The sequence below is a fragment of the Colias croceus genome, chromosome 3 (genome assembly GCF_905220415.1).
Source record: "Colias croceus chromosome 3, ilColCroc2.1".
NCBI classification, from domain to species: domain Eukaryota; kingdom Metazoa; phylum Arthropoda; class Insecta; order Lepidoptera; family Pieridae; genus Colias; species Colias croceus.
Window position 1 is genome coordinate 12,053,332 of NC_059539.1, and position 17,636 is coordinate 12,070,967.

At 32.9% G+C, this 17,636-nt stretch overlaps 2 protein-coding genes across 7 annotated transcripts in view; one reads left to right on the top strand and one right to left on the bottom strand.

The window, feature by feature from the left end:
• The window catches only part of LOC123706345 (long-chain-fatty-acid--CoA ligase 4), a 562,712-nt gene that overhangs the window by 535,305 nt on the left and 9,771 nt on the right, over window positions 1–17,636 (bottom strand). The window lies entirely within an intron of this gene.
• LOC123706359 (putative uncharacterized protein DDB_G0268364) lies at window positions 98–17,631 on the top strand. The gene is made up of 6 exons (XM_045655601.1): window positions 98–228; window positions 12,860–12,977; window positions 15,542–15,751; window positions 16,009–16,242; window positions 16,740–16,943; window positions 17,158–17,631. Exons 1-6 carry the CDS (start codon window positions 218–220, stop codon window positions 17,314–17,316), a joined length of 936 nt encoding a protein of 311 aa, XP_045511557.1. The 5' UTR covers window positions 98–217; the 3' UTR covers window positions 17,317–17,631.

Genomic DNA, 17,636 nt, shown 5'->3' on the forward strand with positions numbered 1-17,636 from the left:
TTCATCTGTTTAAATTTTAAGTTTTATCGAATTCGTTCGATTCGCGTAGCATTGCCAAATGGTTGCTTTTCTTGGTTCCCCCGTCGGACGCAGTTGATGCAAGTTATAAAGCAGGAGAAAGCACGCCGACCGCGCAGTCTTTTAGCGCGGCCTTTGCGTCCTGTTTCGCGCGCATTTTGACAAGTGTAATTAAATCGGATACTCTTAGTGCATAAACATGAAAATGAGGTAAATATCCATTTTTTCGGTTACTAATTTTATATAATTAGTGTAATGTATTTAATTACCTATTTTTCAAGCCAAGTATTTATTCTTCCTGATTTTATCAAGAAATTAGACTTCTTCTTTTCTATAACCATAGATGATTGTCTACATTTAGGAAAAAAATTAGTTCTTGTTGAATAGGTATATTTTTTAATCAATGTAGGTAGCCGGTAAATTATTACCGTCAATTAGGGAAGCAGTCGTTAATAATAAATAGTTAATAGTTAATACTAAAATAACACTTTAATAAACTTTAAGTAGCTAAATTATGAATATGTATATACATAACAGCTATTATTATTAGCGAATAGAAAAATCATTTACTAGTCTTCCAAGTTATATCTGAAATTAAAAATTCATGGAAAATTTTAAAATATTATGCTAATTACTTTTTAACCGACTTCATAAATAGTTATGCTACATCTGAGAAAAATCAAGCTTTCTTCAGAATGCAGATAATGTACTTAATAAAAAAATTTAAGATACTTATCTTCTCGTTGTTCCTTCTATCAATATACATCAATTGTTCAGTTCCTCTTGGTCGAATACATTTAAATAGCAAATAAAGAGACAGTTGCACGATAAAATTACATCACAATTTTTGTAAACAAACAAAAAGTCGTTTGCTGAATTTCTAAACATTTGGCATGTCATCCGAGTTAATTTCTAATGTCTATGAGAATCAATCACTTTCACTCGGTTATTCGCGTTTGTATTTTGTAGTGCAATTTGTATAAAATTACTGAATAAACTCTTTTCCCATAGTATTATGTATGAACAAGAAACGTAATGATGTCATACGCAGTTCATACACCTTCTAGTAAAAAGCATTGATGAATGGCTCGAAGAACTTGTTGTAATAGTAGGTTATTGTCCACCGCAGCCATAATTATTTATTCTGCGATGGCCCCTGTCATTTCAACAACAAAAAAATATATGTATTCTAAATTTAAAAATATTTAAAAATAAAAAACTGATGATTTTTTTTTTTAGTAGCATTGTAATCTATTGGGTACACAGGGTAGAACGGAGAGTCGGGAGTCCTGAGTCCGCTTAGTTCCCTTACAAATGAAAAACGGCTCAACGAAAAGTCGTTGAGCCGTTTTTCATTTGTAAATAAAGATTTATGATTGGATTATTTTACAAAAAAGTGTAGGTACCTATTTGGATTTCGGACGGAGGCAGGACAGTCAGTAAGGTAAAACATAATATTATTAAAAGCTCAAATTCTCAAGCCATATAGATATAGTAGGTAGCTTTAATAATTAACTGCTCCAAATTTGGGATAGATATTAAATATACAAATAATAATGATGAGTTGTAATAACTGTTATTTCTTATTATGAATACAAAATTCTGTAGGAATCTATGGGACATAAAAACCGTTTCAAAATATAATTTATTTCACGAGCTTAAGTTTCTCAGAAAGTTTTTATTTTATGTATTCTAAGAACCTTGCCCTTTGTTGCCTCTTTCAATGTTATTGAACTTTGCATTTAACCTCCTGGGGCCTGCGGTCATATATATATTACATAAACAATAAAAAAATATTTCAACGCCATCTTTTGCGTATATGCGGGAATAATACCTCAAATCGATGTAGTGGTATGTCATCCGCTATACTAAACGGTTTTTCGTTTTATAAGTGACAGTGATTTGAAGTATTCTCATTTCGAAGTTGAGGGTGGATTTGCGACGGCAAACACGTGGTCAGTAATCTTACATTTCTAGTGGAACCATTCGTATATTGCAGTATATCTTTGTATATCTAATTATAATAGATATTATTTCTGCAACCGCAATAGTTATTTTGTAAGATAAATCTAAAACTTGTGAAAAATATGAATGTTTTCTTTTATGTCATACTGGTAAGACATTTGGTCTCAATTCTTGCCAAATTGATATTGGTTACTAGGGCCCCATGTATTACCTATATGACATTCTTTAGTTTATGTTACAGATTTTATTATAATTTTCAAGGATTTTAAGATACTGAGATCTACCAACCCTGGATGAGTCAAATATTGACCTATATGATGGACCTATGGAGTTTCTTGCCGGTTCTTCTCCATAGATACTGCTTTCCGAATCGGTGGTAAATGTTAATACTGTTGTGACGATTCAAAATTGCTTTTAGAAGAAGTCTAATTGAATAAATAAATGTTTGAGATGAAGATAATCCCCCAAATGATACCGATGAAGCCGCCCAAATACCAGAAAATGATTCTTCTTCCATTCGTCCAATGAGTATGAGTCATTTTAGAACAGAATCGTCACTATGTATGTCATCTTCAGTTGTTGGCAGACCATCTCGGGGACGCACATGACGTGGACCAAGCATAAGAGGAGGCTGACCGAGAGGATAGTCGAATTAAGACCTAGGGGTGGACGTGACAATATAAATACACCGCCGCGCCGGTGCAAAATACTTGAACTGGTCGTTTCTCACCCTTAAAACTACCTATCTTTGAACCAAGTTACAAAAAATAGACACAGAACAATGGATAGAATATTAAATATTTAGATTCAAGTTTAAAAATATATAATAACTAATAAAACATGTAGATTTTTCATTTTCATAAACTTATTACACTTGGAACTGGGACCCCCTGTAATATATACATGACATAAAGAAAAGCCAAGTTTTCCACGAAAGATTTTTTTTTCCATTTTTTTGAATATCTATAATTGCATTAGAACAGATACAGCTAATTTTTATCAAAAAAGAAAGAAAAAAAATCCTGGGTCTCAGGAGGTTAATTGTCATTATAAATAAAATTTACTATGTAGATTGTAGATATATATATATATTATGTAGTGTGTATGTCAATTTTAATTTCTCATTGAATTCGTACTACTTAAGTGATGTGTTTTTTTTACGATCTGTATAATATTTCTTTTACAAATACCTAATATATCCACCGTTTGAGCAAAACAATATTTGTATTGGTATTAAAAAAATGTTGAAATAAATTAATAGCCTGAAAATGGGCCACTTTGAGAAGTCTCATTTAACTTTTCTCGGTACGTATTATGCAACTGTGTAATAAATTCATAACATGTATGCACAGCCTACTTACAACTTATGCGTTGGTTATGGTAAGTTTTGTTTGTCTATTGTCTGGTCTCTTTGTTATGTGGGTGTGATAATCTCAAGCTTTTGTAATCCACATTCTCGTGTTAAAGATGCTGGTAACATTTATACAGTGCGTCATGTAGGAGTCGGTTAGGTATTTAAAAATGGAACGATTAATTATCTATGGTAATTCCATAACTTTATGTCAGTTAAAATGTCTCTGGTTGGCATTTGGTTTTTTAAATTTGATTTGTTTTATAATTAACGATTATAACGACACATTTAATTTTACACCTGTTAAACAAGCTTCCGTAGTATCAATTAATTACAGGATATATTGGCCATAAAAACAAAACATTTAGACATAATGATTCATCTGACGATCTGTTATATGCCAAGGACGTGATTAATTTAAATAACATCAGTTTGGTTAATGCAATTATTTAAATATCCAAGTGATCAAAGCGTAAGCTCTAACTATCGTAGAGGAACCAAATTGATAAATCGTCCATTACAGTTTCTTTAATACCAGCAAATGTTATAAATTGGTAAAACAGAAACTAGACCTTTATTTTATTGGCATATTTTTAATGCCAGTGACTGCCATGTTAGTATTTATATGGAATTTTAAACGACAATTTTGGCTCTGAAACGGTATGTTGGTACTTATAAATAAGTACGATATTCAATGTTATAATAGTTCACACGCTCGTACTCTGTTATAGAAATTGCGTAACGCACGGCTAACAATATGAGAACTGCGTTAACGCATTAAATCGCAACATTACATGCGTGATAGTGTTTATTTGAATGGGTGCATGTTCAGTTTTAACAATAACAAAAGAAATCGTAATTTGGTAATATACATACAAAAACAATATATTCTGGACATTAGAGGTCGATGCATAGAGAACATAGATTCAGTACCTACATAGATATCAATTTTGTAAGTTATGTGTCACATATTATTTGGAAGCATGAATTTTGGATATAGATAGGGTACTTGTAGGAAAACGTCGCGTTGCCGTGTAAATTTCACGCAAGTGAGGACACGTCTACGTCTAGAAAACTAATAACTTAATAAAATGTATTTCGTGAAAGTCACATTGTTATTAATGTTATATGCATCCTGAGAAACGTTGGGAAGGAAACTGTTACGTCTCACGCGATCAGCATTCTTCGGTTAATCGTCAATAAACAAAATTATTTCCTTGCACGTTGCGTGTTGTTTCTCGATAATTAATGAAACAATTATTACGTTCACACGCGTAATAGTTAATAGCACTTAGATAAGGAATATCGCCTGTAACAAAATCATTTGATAAACATAATTCATTGACGTGACGTATCAAAATGCCTGTAATTACTTACTACCTGTAATTTATATAGCAAGACCTAACCAATTGATCTTTTTCAAGTAAATTAAGTATGTTATTCTATTAAATGACTTCATATTATACAATGCTGATTACCTTTATTAATTTCATTACGAGACAATGAAAACATACGAGATAATTTATTATAACTTTAGCATTGCGAATTTGTTTTTGCTTTTGAACTGAATTCGTAATAAATCTTTCTAGTTAGAAAAGTGAATAACCCTATTACCTTTGAATTTTCTGTATGATTTCTGATATCCTACATGGAAACAACTGATGTAAACCGATTTCCTAATAACATGTTACGTCCTACTTATAACAAGATGTGAAGTAATTTGAAACGATTATTATAGGATTACGTGTAGATTTATTAGCTTAAATATTCACTTATATTTTTATATGTACGAGATAAGTGCGGACGTAAGCACTATAACTCTTTTATTACTCTGAAATGAGTTGTGATCTGCATTATGTAAACAAAAATTTATATTTCCATCTCAGGTAAATTTTATTTACAAATTGGACAGGTTTTTTGTACATATTATGTACAAGTAATTAAAGCTTGATACTGCAACTGCAACATCAACTGCTTATGTTAATTTTGTACCGTTCTTTATATTTCCCGAAAGATGATGATAGATAAATAATTGATGGTTAGATAAATTTTTAACATTTTGTAATGATAACTCGATATTTTAATGTACCTAAATCTTCATTAAAGAATCGCCAATAAGATCCGTGACATCGTAAAAAGTAAATGAAATAATCTAATAAAGGTGTATTAGGTTACACTCGTTAAAACAAATAACCTTCGAATGTCAATGTATTATTACCGAGTACAGAAATACAATACATTGGAACTTATGCAATTTAACCTAGACAATAAGTTGGGTGGCATTCGCGTGTGGGCGATAATTTTATTCCCTCGAAGATAATCAAGTTATAGTACATTGACCAATTTTATTTATTTACACACGGACTCGTGACCGCAACTTCGTCAACGTGATATGAGGATTTTTTTGTAGTTACTTGTAATAATTTTTTCCAACCAAGACTAAATAAAGAACATATTTGGACCTTAGCAAAATTGTTATGATATCGGTAGCGTTTAGCTTACTATTATGTATTCTGTGATATCGGCAACTTATCTACTAATTTATCTACTTAGAAAAGTGTTATTTTGGTTTAAAAAATAATACATTTTAGTTATTATAATATCTATTCATTGTCAGTGTACTGTTCAACGGCATCGATATTAAATATTTTCAATAAATAAAATTAGGACATTTTTCAGTGGGTTATTTTTTGTGAGTACCACGAAATCGTTTCAGCGAAGGTCGTGTTGCATGTCAAATTGTTAAATGATTGGATCAGGTCCGAGAGGCTATTGTCTATGGACACATTGTGTGTCAGTTGTCACGAAGCTGAAGTTACTACACCGTGATTTATGGTCAGCTTATAAGATCAATGTGATATCATTAGGAGGGTGAATGAAATAAAATATGCACGAGTTTGTAGAACCTTACTAGCAATTACGAACAATCAGGAACTAAGTTCAAGCTAATTTAATATGCATGACCTAAATAAAAAACGCATACGATACGGTTGACGCGTATTATGCGTTTTTTGCTTGAAAAGTATATCGTAACTTCTTTTAATATACAATTTAAACACATAAATCAAACAAATAATGTATACTATATACGATATAAACGATGTAGGTACATAAAATATCTCGTTTAATGAGTTTAAAAAAAACATCTGTTGAAAATGCATAATAAATTGTGTCTATGTGGACGAAACTTTACGTTTTAATATTCTTCGAGCCTATTACGATAAAACACTAAAGAGAAAATTAACCAATGAATAAACATTACAGAGTATAAGCGACATTTAAAGGGCACAGTGAAACCCCTTACATAATATAAAATAGTCCATTATTTTTCGCACATGTTTAAAAACTTATGTTATGCAACAACCGAATGTAATCCTTGTAAGTAGCACGTGTTTTATAAAAACATTTCATTTAGGATAAATACTGGTTTTATGACCGCGGGTGTGTCTCGTATTGCAGGAGTGCCTCAAGCCATGAGGGACATAATATTATGTGTAAATACCCAATTGATTTATCTTCTGTATTACACGTATGAAGTTAGATTCATGTTTTATCTGTGTAACATTTTAATTGAGTGGAAGGTAAATAAAACATATTATTATTGCTTAATTATAGCCCAACTTTCTCAAAATCAAATACCTCATTACTATAATTTAATAGGTACGCTTAAAAATAAAGTAAGTACTTATTTATAAAATATTAAGCAGCGATTAAAAAATAAATAGGCAATATACAATTTAAAATTATTCAACCATTAATTTTAACTCAATAATTACCTCCCTTACAAAATTGCCAAGTTATAAATAAAACATCAACTGAATAATCTAAGAAAAAACAAACGCACAAAATCAAATAATTTTAATCAGAGGTTAATTTAAAATGTCAGTGGAATCGTTTTTCCGCTGAGTGACGCGAGCCGGGATCATTACGCAATGAAAGTGAAATCATAATAATTTCGCGCCAACATGCGACGATTTGCTAGTTGCCACTTCTGGTTGTTATTTCTTGCATGGATTATACCAAATATGCACATCATCTTTTAAATAAAGGATTTCCTACCGTGCAATGTGTGGTGTATTTGAAAGTTTTATTCCCTCTAACTATATACATTATACTCTTTGGTTTTATTATTTAACCTACGTACCTACCTCTTTCCGATATCCCCTTGTGACAGACAGACAGTCGTATGGACGGAGAAAAGGTAGTTTACAAATTACAATGTTATTGGTTGGTTTCCTCATTTCTACGCCTACCTACGCATTTAACAAATACCAAAAAATTTAACTCCGGTCTTATTTCGACTACGGCATTCAAACTCCAATGAGAAGTGCACAATGAGCAGGACCACGTTGCAGTACCTACTTTATCACTGCCATAATAATCTGAATTCTGATGGAACAGAAGACCGGAACTGTACGAAAGACCGACACCACTGAAGAGTGAAGACTTAAAAGCTTAACCGCGTGCTCTCTGGGAACGAGATTATAATATACTAGCTGCTCCGCGCGGTTTCACCCCCGGCGCGGCCCCCGGGGCTCCACCCCTGTTGGTCATAGTGTGATGATATATAGCATAACCTTCCTCGATAAATGGGCTATCTAACACCGAAATAATTTTTCAAATCGGACCAGTAGTTCCCGAGATTAGCGCGTTCAAACAAACAAACAAACTCTTCAGCTTTATAATATTAGTAATTACTAATTAGTATAGATTAGTAACTAGAACTTTACTAGAGAGTCGAAAATACATCGCATATTATAAGTTAATTTCTTAAATTAACACCATATTGCATATATAATATTTCCATATTGCAATAATATGCCTATAAAACTTCACATTACATACATATTATTATGCATTTATGAAAAGAAAGATTGTTTCATTACAAGTTGTTTGTTACGGTTATGATCACACAGTGAAAAATAATAATAGATTCAGTCGATATTTAAACATTTTAATTATAATGCGTACGCGTACGATATAAAATTAGTTACGCTCGCGGTGACTATAGTAGAAAAGCAGAGGAGTGAATGGAAAATGTTTACAGTCATAAATATTTCATCATCATTCATCATCATCATCATCATCAGCCCATAAATATTTAAGGGAACCTAATTAAAAATATAATACGAATTACTAGATTATAAAACGATGTTTATCTTATTTTTAAACACACATTATAATTTATAATATATTGGACCGCTTATTCATTCAAAACCAATTGTAACAAAAATTTAAGTGGTACATTATAACCCGTAATTAAGATATTGAATCACGCTCATTGCTCTCTATTGATACGCCCGCCGTTCAATAACTGTTGCACTGAAAAATTTGTTACGTTGGAATAATTTTACGTAATTTTTACTTAATTTCAACATCAATTTAACGCAAAATTACATCATTTATAAAGTGTGTAAGTGACTACGAACACCAATGCCGTCGCGGTCCAGATGTCAAAGATGTAATATTATTGGAGCAATTTGAAGCCAATAAATAAAAAGTTAAATAATAATCAGTTGATATTGCTTACATGTGAAAGGCTAGCTACTGTAGGTACTCTACTATACGGTATACCTACATGACACAAAAGGAAATTCTTTTAACTACCGATAAATTTTGGATAGAAAAAACAAAACATTCACAAGGCGGTATTAGATTTTCGATGGATCGAATTTCTTCTATTATTTAAAAAATATTTATAAATCATTTGACTGCTATGAAACCAAAATATGAAATAGGTAGGTACCTACATCATTAACTTTAAAACTCGAATACGTGTTAAAACTCGTCCAATTAATTATAAGTAGGTACCTACCTCTATTATTTAAAAAGAAGCGAAGGTAACTTCGTACTAGTAATATCAGATATCCGAGCGAAAGTTTCCTGAAACAATCCAACCGTATAGATGTCGTGGTCATATCGTAGATTTGATCATTTCATGATATGAGTGGCCATTTCACGAAATGGTCGCATATCGTGAAATGGCCAATTTAGTTTGGCCACATCATGATGTGGTTTGGGCAGATCAATGATAAGAAATCGTTTCACGATATGGCCAACTAACGCACGGTTTTTTCATGAAATGATCAAAATTATTTGATCATATCGTAAAATAGTTACATTAATCGTTGGTAGAGGCGCTGCAAGCTCTGTGTTTATGTGATAAGATGGCGGCCGCTGGCGAAAATTAAATTATTCGCAGTTAAAAACTTCATAATTCGTTTAATAACAATATTATGAAGAAAGTCATAGCAAAGAATTTACGACGAAGAGGTACGAGTACTATGGAAAATGTGGATATCTTATATGTATTTAAGAAAAAATGCGACTTAAATAAAATAATTTAAGAAACCACTACTATATTATTATAATTATTGTTTGTTTTTTAAAAAGCGATCCGCTTCTGGCACTCGCCGGCCGCTACCGCGGCACGCTCGCTTTGCTCGCTCGGCTCGTGCGTTGTTTATCAAAGTCTAACCTAACCTAACCTAACTGTTTTCTATTGCAAAAACGATTCGCTTCTGGCATTCGCCGGCTGCTGCCGCGGCACTAACTTAAATGACATTAAACAAGTTTTTAGAACATAGTTATTCTGAAATTTTTTAATATTTTACGGACTCTTTATATTTTATACGATCTGGCCAAATGTAGATGACCAAATCGTGAAACGTTGACGATTTAACGATCTGATCAAACTATGTTGGCCATTTCACGATATGCGACCATTTCGTGAAATGGCCACTCATATCATGAAATGATCAAATCTACGATATGACCACGACATAGACATAGTTAGATATTAGAATGATAAGTCATTAGACAGATAAACAAATAGACAATTTGATTATGTATATATTTAAATATTCATAGTACCTATGTATGTATAGCTTATTTGTACTAGTGATCCGCCCCAGCTTCGCCAGTGGTACATATTTCGCAATAAAAGATAGCCTATGTTTCTCAGGGTCTAAAGATTGTCTGTGCCAAATTTCATCAAAATTGGTTGTTTTTGTTGCATAACAGGACAAGCGGACCTGTGAAGCGGACAGACAGATAGACAGACAGACAGAGTTACTTTCTCATTTATAATATTATTATAGTAGGGAACTAATAGGGAATAGGGAATAGTAGGGATAGCTGTGGTCCGAGGGGGTTGCGGAAGAATTCTAACAAATACCCGCGGCCCCCTCATTAAAGCGGCTCGACGGAACACAGTGGGGTTTTAGTCGGTAAGAATCCGACATAACCCACGGCTCCTTCCCCGGGGGCCGTGGGTATCTTTGGAAGATTTCCCCACTATAAAAAAAAAAAAAAAAAAAAAGGGATAGCTGTGGTTTTTTTTTTTTTTTTATTGTACAATAGGGGAGCGCTTGGCCACAATCTCGCCTGATGGTAAGCTGAGATGTGGCCTAAGATGGAGCGCGCGGTATAGCTATGTAGGTAGCTCAGATAATATTATTATAATGCCATTCATAAAAGCTTTTATTTTATAAAAGTACACAGTGAGAGTAGTTTCTTAATTTATGTAAAATTATTACCTTATAAATATTTGCTTGTTTATGATGCATACGATGATAATATAAACAAAATAATTAAAAGATTGTTGGGTAAGATTTACATATTATGTACTTACCTTTAGACCTATGATGGCCTTTTGACTCGATGGAATTTTTTATTTACGTAGAAACATACCTCAACGAATAAAAGAAACAATAAAAGTAAAACAGTGGAAATGATAAAGTATAATTCATATGATTCATACCGGAATTACTTTCACTTCCTATAATGTTTAAATCTTAAGAGATATTAACTTCTTACTTAGATAATAACTTTCATTTGTCTGGGATTTCATGGTTTTAACATCTTTATTGTTTATGTACACAAGTTCATACAGATTTTTTTCTATTAAAAACTCTATCAAATTTTAATTAACATTAAAAGCGAAATAGCTCTAATCTCGCATTGCAGATAAAAAATTACTTCGTATCTACAGAAAGACGAAAGCATTACTGTCACTTACATAACCATGATCAAAGCATGATATAAAATACCGAATCGATAAAAGTACTAGGTATTACTGGACTGTATTCAATTCTACAACGGCAATTTATTATTACCACTCATTACTCTGCTAAAGAGATTTTTAATGAACTGAGTACCTATAATATTTTGAGAACTATAATAGAACTATGTTTCATAAAGTTTAGAGTTCTCATGCGCCACGATGGTCTATAATCCTGGGTTGTCATAATGGATATGTTCCAAAAACGGTTATTTATCTTATTCTTTTGACTGTTTACATCTGAGTACAAAAAGAGCCTTTTACCAAGTTCTTCAATATCAGATATCCTGTTTTAACTAAGGCACTGTGCTCCACAATAATTACATAACGTAGACTCTAAAGTATCGTTCACAGTGCTAATTACATCATCGACCGCACCTCAACGGCACACTTACCGTCTTCGGATGTTAACAGATCGATTACAGTCCAGATAATGAAGTATATTGACCGCACCCTTCTGATCGATTTTATCACATTCCATAGTATAAAATGATTTATATAAAGCTCATAAACTCCAGTCGATTCAGAGACATTCTGGACTCTGGTTGAATCAAAAATTGTCTACGGTCAATTTATAGTACTTTGAATTTTTAAAAACCGGTTTCGCGTCGTAAAATTCATAAACCGATGGTTTGTTGTAAATATAAACCGATGGCTTCAGATAGCGATGAGATAGCTATCTTGCCAAGATTTAAATTGGTGTCTAAAACTCTAAACATAATTTTAAACAAAATGGTAATAAAGCTTAGCCTATAATTCCTTTGATACCAATTTCATTCTAAAATATCATCAGGCCTAAAGGTGGTTAAGTTGCGAAGCTAAACCATTGTGTTTTGTGGTTAGACCGGAATGCATACGAAACCGTGCTTTGACGCAAATCCAATCAAACGCTTGAATGCGCCCATTAACTTTAATTAGAAAATAATAAAAAACTTTAATTATGCAAAAGTTCTAACAATCTCTCTTCCGCACCTCAGTCTTTGTTATATTCTCAGACTAGCCGTGCCCTGCGGTTTTACGCGCAGTGCTCCACTCCTGTTGGTCCGCGTGATGACATATAGGTTGCCTATAGCCTTCCTTGATAAATGGGCTATCTAACACCGAAAGAATTATTCAAATCGGACCAGTAGTTCCTGAGCAAGTTTCCAAACTCTGCAGTAAGCTGCAGAGTTTATATAGTTTCTATAGTAAGCTATAGATATCAAATATTTTTAACCACGCTCGTTTTAACTATCACGTACGATGTACATAATGTGAATAATAATTAAAACTGTTAAGAGAATGAAATATACACAACAAATTAACTAAACAAAGACGGAACTTTCTTCGTCAAAACTGGATCTAACTCGGCAAATTGTTACATCATGGCGGAACAATACTAATTTTCTGCTACAATTTTCCTCAAATTACAAAATAGAGACCATCTTATATTATATTTATAATCTTATTTTTCCTTGTTACAGGTGGAACGTTTTAATAGCATTACTGCTCATTGGCACAGCGCTGGCATCTGAGGAAGATGACAGCATCCCTGATGCTGAGGTTGAAGATGAAGATGAAGATTCTCCACTAGATCGAGAGGTAAAGATAATTTTTGATGTTTCTTAATAATATTATGTTCCAATAAAATCATCCAGATATCAGCTGCAACTGTATTTATTTGCTAAGTTCTTTTATGGGCTTTTCCACCAAAAGCATTTTCGTGACAATGGGAATTTAGGTACTTAACTATATAGATTTAAAAACGATTTAAAGAAAAAGAACACGCGTATTTTAATAAAAATCAGAAAATCTATGTATCTATGTAATAAATTATATAAAACTCAAAGGTGATTGATATAGTGATCTATCAATGCAAAGCCCAAACCACTCGACGTATCGGGCTGAAATTTGGCATGCAGGTAGATGTTAGGATCTGCTAAGAAAGTATTTCCCGAAATTCTTGCGAGAACGGGGAAAAACGGGGATGCACGTACAAAGTCGTGGGCGGAAGCTAGTTATACTCTAATACTAACCATAGGATTATGGAAATTTACGCGGCATTTTTTATTCTAATAAAATAGCGGTCTTAATTACACAGAGAAAGTACTCATTATAACAGACAATACAATAGCTTTGTTTTTACTTTTTTTGGAACGGTAGTCCGTAGTATGCATGTTTGAAAAGCGAAACCATTTGAAAGTGCTCTCGCGTTATCGCTATACTTACATATTTAAATATAGAACTATGATTGCTTTTTAAATTATTTATAAGCTGTGCTGTCTTAATATAGATAATGTAGTTTATAAATATTGTTATTAGATGTTATCTGTACTCGTTATGTAAATGCAGCTGTTGTAAACAGTAATGTTATAAAATATGTAGGTAATGAGTATGTAAACCTAATCATATGAGATCGCGTGGGAAATTACAGCAAGCCTACTAAATAATGTTAATTATTGGGTAATTGATTTATTTTAAATTCCTTACATATCCTACATAATATAAAACAAATAAAAAAAAGAATAATCGTGAAATGCGTACAACAAATGTGGCAAGCATAAGCTGTACATGTATACTAATATTTTCTATTAATTGCAATAATATTTAGTAATAATTATTATGCTATTATTTAGGTTGATTAAATGTGTACTTTAATTCTTCATAAACGCAATCGGTTCCGGGTTACTTTAATTATTAGAAATCGGTATCTATGTCGTGGTCATATCGTAGATTTGATCATTTCATGATATGAGTGGCCATTTCACGAAATGGTCGCATATCGTGAAATGGCCAACATAGTTTGATCAGATCGTTAAATCGTCAACGTTTCACGATGTGGTCATCCACATTTGGCTAGATCGTATAAAATATAAAGAGTCCATAAAATATTAAAAAATTTCAGAATAACTATATTCTAAAAACTTGTTTAATGTCATTTAAGTTAGTGCCGCGGCAGCGGCCGGCGAATGCCAGAAGCGAATCGTTTTTGCAATAGAAAACAGTTAGGTTAGGTTAGGTTAGACTTTGATAAACAATGCCAGAAGCGGATCGCTTTTTAAAAAACAAACAATTATAATAATATAGTTATAGTTTCTTAAATTATTTTATTTAAGTCGCATTTTTTCTTAAATACATATAAGATATCCACATTTTCCATAGTACTCGTACCTCTTCGTCGTAAATTCAAAATTCTTTGCAATGACTTTCTTCATAATATTGTTATTAAATGAATTATGAAGTTTTTAACTGCGAATAATTTAATTTTCGCCAGCGGCCGCCATCTTATCACATAAACACAGAGCTTGCAGCGCCTCTACCAACGATTAATGTAACTATTTTACGATATGATCAAATAATTTTGATCATTTCATGAAAAAACCGTGCGTTAATTGGCCATATCGTGAAACGATTTCTTATCATTGATCTGCCCAAACCACATCATGATGTGGTTAAACTAAATTGGCCATTTCACGATATGCGACCATTTCGTGAAATGGCCACTCATATCATGAAATGATCAAATCTACGATATGACCACGACATATAGATGAGAAAGTAACTCTGTCTGTCTGTCTATCTGTCTGTCCGCTTCACAGGTCCGCTTGTCTTGTTACGCTCTCAACCGATTTTGATGAAATTTTTGACCATTTCGTGAAATGGCCACTCATATCATGAAATGATCAAATCTACGATATGACCACGACATCTACACAAACCAGTTTTGCGGAATCGAAGGAAAGTATTGAGGCATTAACCTGTACCATTCACCGGGGCTATTATACGTGTGATATAATTTCAATTAGATAGTAAATAGTTATTGGTACAACAATGTCGCTAAACGTCGTGACGCACGAATAAACACCGTCCGATTTCATTGATTGTTTTATTATGGCGCGAAAAATAGACGCGCCATTACACAGTTTAAGTTATGCCGTGCTATTTATAATTTTAATAGCACAAATAACAAAGATGCATTTCGCATTAGACCGTATAATTTAGGATTGATTTTATACGTGTTATGTGACTGTACATTTCATAAACATGCAATCAATAATTGTTACATTTACTTCCGTTCATACAGGCGGAAAATTGTTTAGGCAATTCATAAAACTGACTTAATACTCAACATTACTCTTTGCTCAACATAATGTATGAATTTACAGGAATCCCGTAATCTCCGGCCACGTGCTTACACCCCTGTCGCGTATCCGAACACATTACCGACTGGTTTCCGCCCCACACCCTCGCTGGCCGAGCTGGCGGGGTACCAGCGCCAGCAGGAGCAGCAGGAGTACGTCGTGCCAACAAGACAACAGCAACAGCAGATTTACATTGAGGAACAGAGGCAACCTGCCCGCGCTCCTCATAGGAAGGTAAATTCATTTCATATTTAGATTCAGACGCGAAATTTTTTATAGAATTACTTTTATCAAGAAAGTTTTAGAGTATTTAAAAATTTGACTTACTTTAAATGGTAAACCTATTATATTACATATTATTATGATAAATTATGTTGCGTACATTTTCGAAAGTTTCACTGTATAAAACCGATAGAAAATAATATCTCTCTGAACTGATAAAGTTATTAATTTATTATACCAACGTAAACCTAATATCATGTTCCCTCTAGCCACAAGAGCAACGCCCAGCCAAACTCCAGCAACAATCATCAGAAGAGGAAGAGTTAGAAGAGAAGGAAGAACCCGATCGTCTCTCCAGCCTGCTTCAGCAGTCCAAATTCGACTGTGCCACCAGGAAGTCTGGATACTACGCTGATGAAGATCTGAACTGTGAAGTCTTCCACTACTGTCAAGACAATGTCAAGCATTCCTGGATCTGCCCTGATGGATTTACTTTCCATCAAGTACGTATTTTCAACATTATAGGCCTTATCATTTATCTTCTCTTACCAATATAAATAATCTAAATGTAACAGTCAAAACTCTGAACCAGTTATTGACCGGTAAAATTAATTATTAAGGTTATTATATAGGAATAAGAGCGTCGGTCAAAATCCTTATTGACTGATTTTATCTGACAAAATGATGAGTGGACCAAGAGTGGACCGATTTCGATAATTATTTTTTTATTACATTCCTTGAAGTACGAAGATGGTTCTTAAATCTTATGTAGAAAAAACGTAAATATGTACCACGGGCGAAGCCGGGGCGGACCGCTAGTGATAAATAAATGCTTTTAATAAAACATTTTATATCAAAACAATCATTATATATCCCATAGATGATCCGTTTAAAAATACAATAGTATTGAATTGAATTGGCATTATTAATCTTTTCCAATATTTACCTAGGTTTAAAATTACAATTTCTTTTGAACAATGTCTTTATTAATCTTTTTTAGGTTCACCTCATCTGCATGCCGCCCACTCACGACAACATCTGTCAGAAGTCTTCGAAGTACCACTTCGTGAATGAATACCTTTACAAACAAATTAACGATGAGGAGGTTCAGAGGAAGCCTAATGCGCCAATCAGATACTCCGAGAGGTACTACCCCTCTGAGGTCTACACTGATGACCGATATGAAAGGGAGGATGAAGAAGAGGTAATTTGAATTAACTTATCTCGCGGTTTCATAAATTAATTATCCTTTTGTTCCAAAGGGGTAATATATATAAATAAAAATTAGTAAAAATTACACCTAGATTAAATCAGCTATCTGCCACGTTTTAAAGACGATAATTCATAATTGATACATTTTGTATCATACTGGCAACATTTTTTATAACTTCCTCACGCGTTTCTTTTTCATTTTTTAGGAAGCAGACCCTCGCAGACAAGGTCCCCAAATACAAGAGAGGCCATCTCAAAGACAACAACAACAATACCAACCACAAGTCTTCAGATCAGCTGAAGAAGTGAATATACCTCTTATCCAAAGACGTCCTCAACCGCGCCCTTACGATTTTGAACCATAAATATTAAATAGGGACATTCTGTTTGCCAGATGTTTCCGAAATTAGAAGTAACAATAACATTGTAAGTGTGGCTCTAAGTTATTTGATTGTTGACTTTCAATCTAACGAACAATAATATAAACCTATCATGCTCTTGGTGCTACATCTCACATAATTTGTTGATACTTTTTAATGTGTAATACTTGGTATAGTTTAAGTTTAAATAAACTTATTTATGACACTGTACAATAAAGTATTTTTGTAATGATATTTGTAATTTACAAATTAGTTGTAAGCTAGTCTGCTAGTGCTAAGGAAATAAAAATAAATTAAAATATATT

Coding starts and splice junctions, on each gene's coding strand:
- LOC123706359 (XM_045655601.1), top strand. Junction 15,752..16,008: donor CCCGCGCTCCTCATAGGAAG/GTAAATTCATTT, acceptor TGTTCCCTCTAG/CCACAAGAGCAACGCCCAGC. Junction 16,944..17,157: donor AAAGGGAGGATGAAGAAGAG/GTAATTTGAATT, acceptor TTCATTTTTTAG/GAAGCAGACCCTCGCAGACA.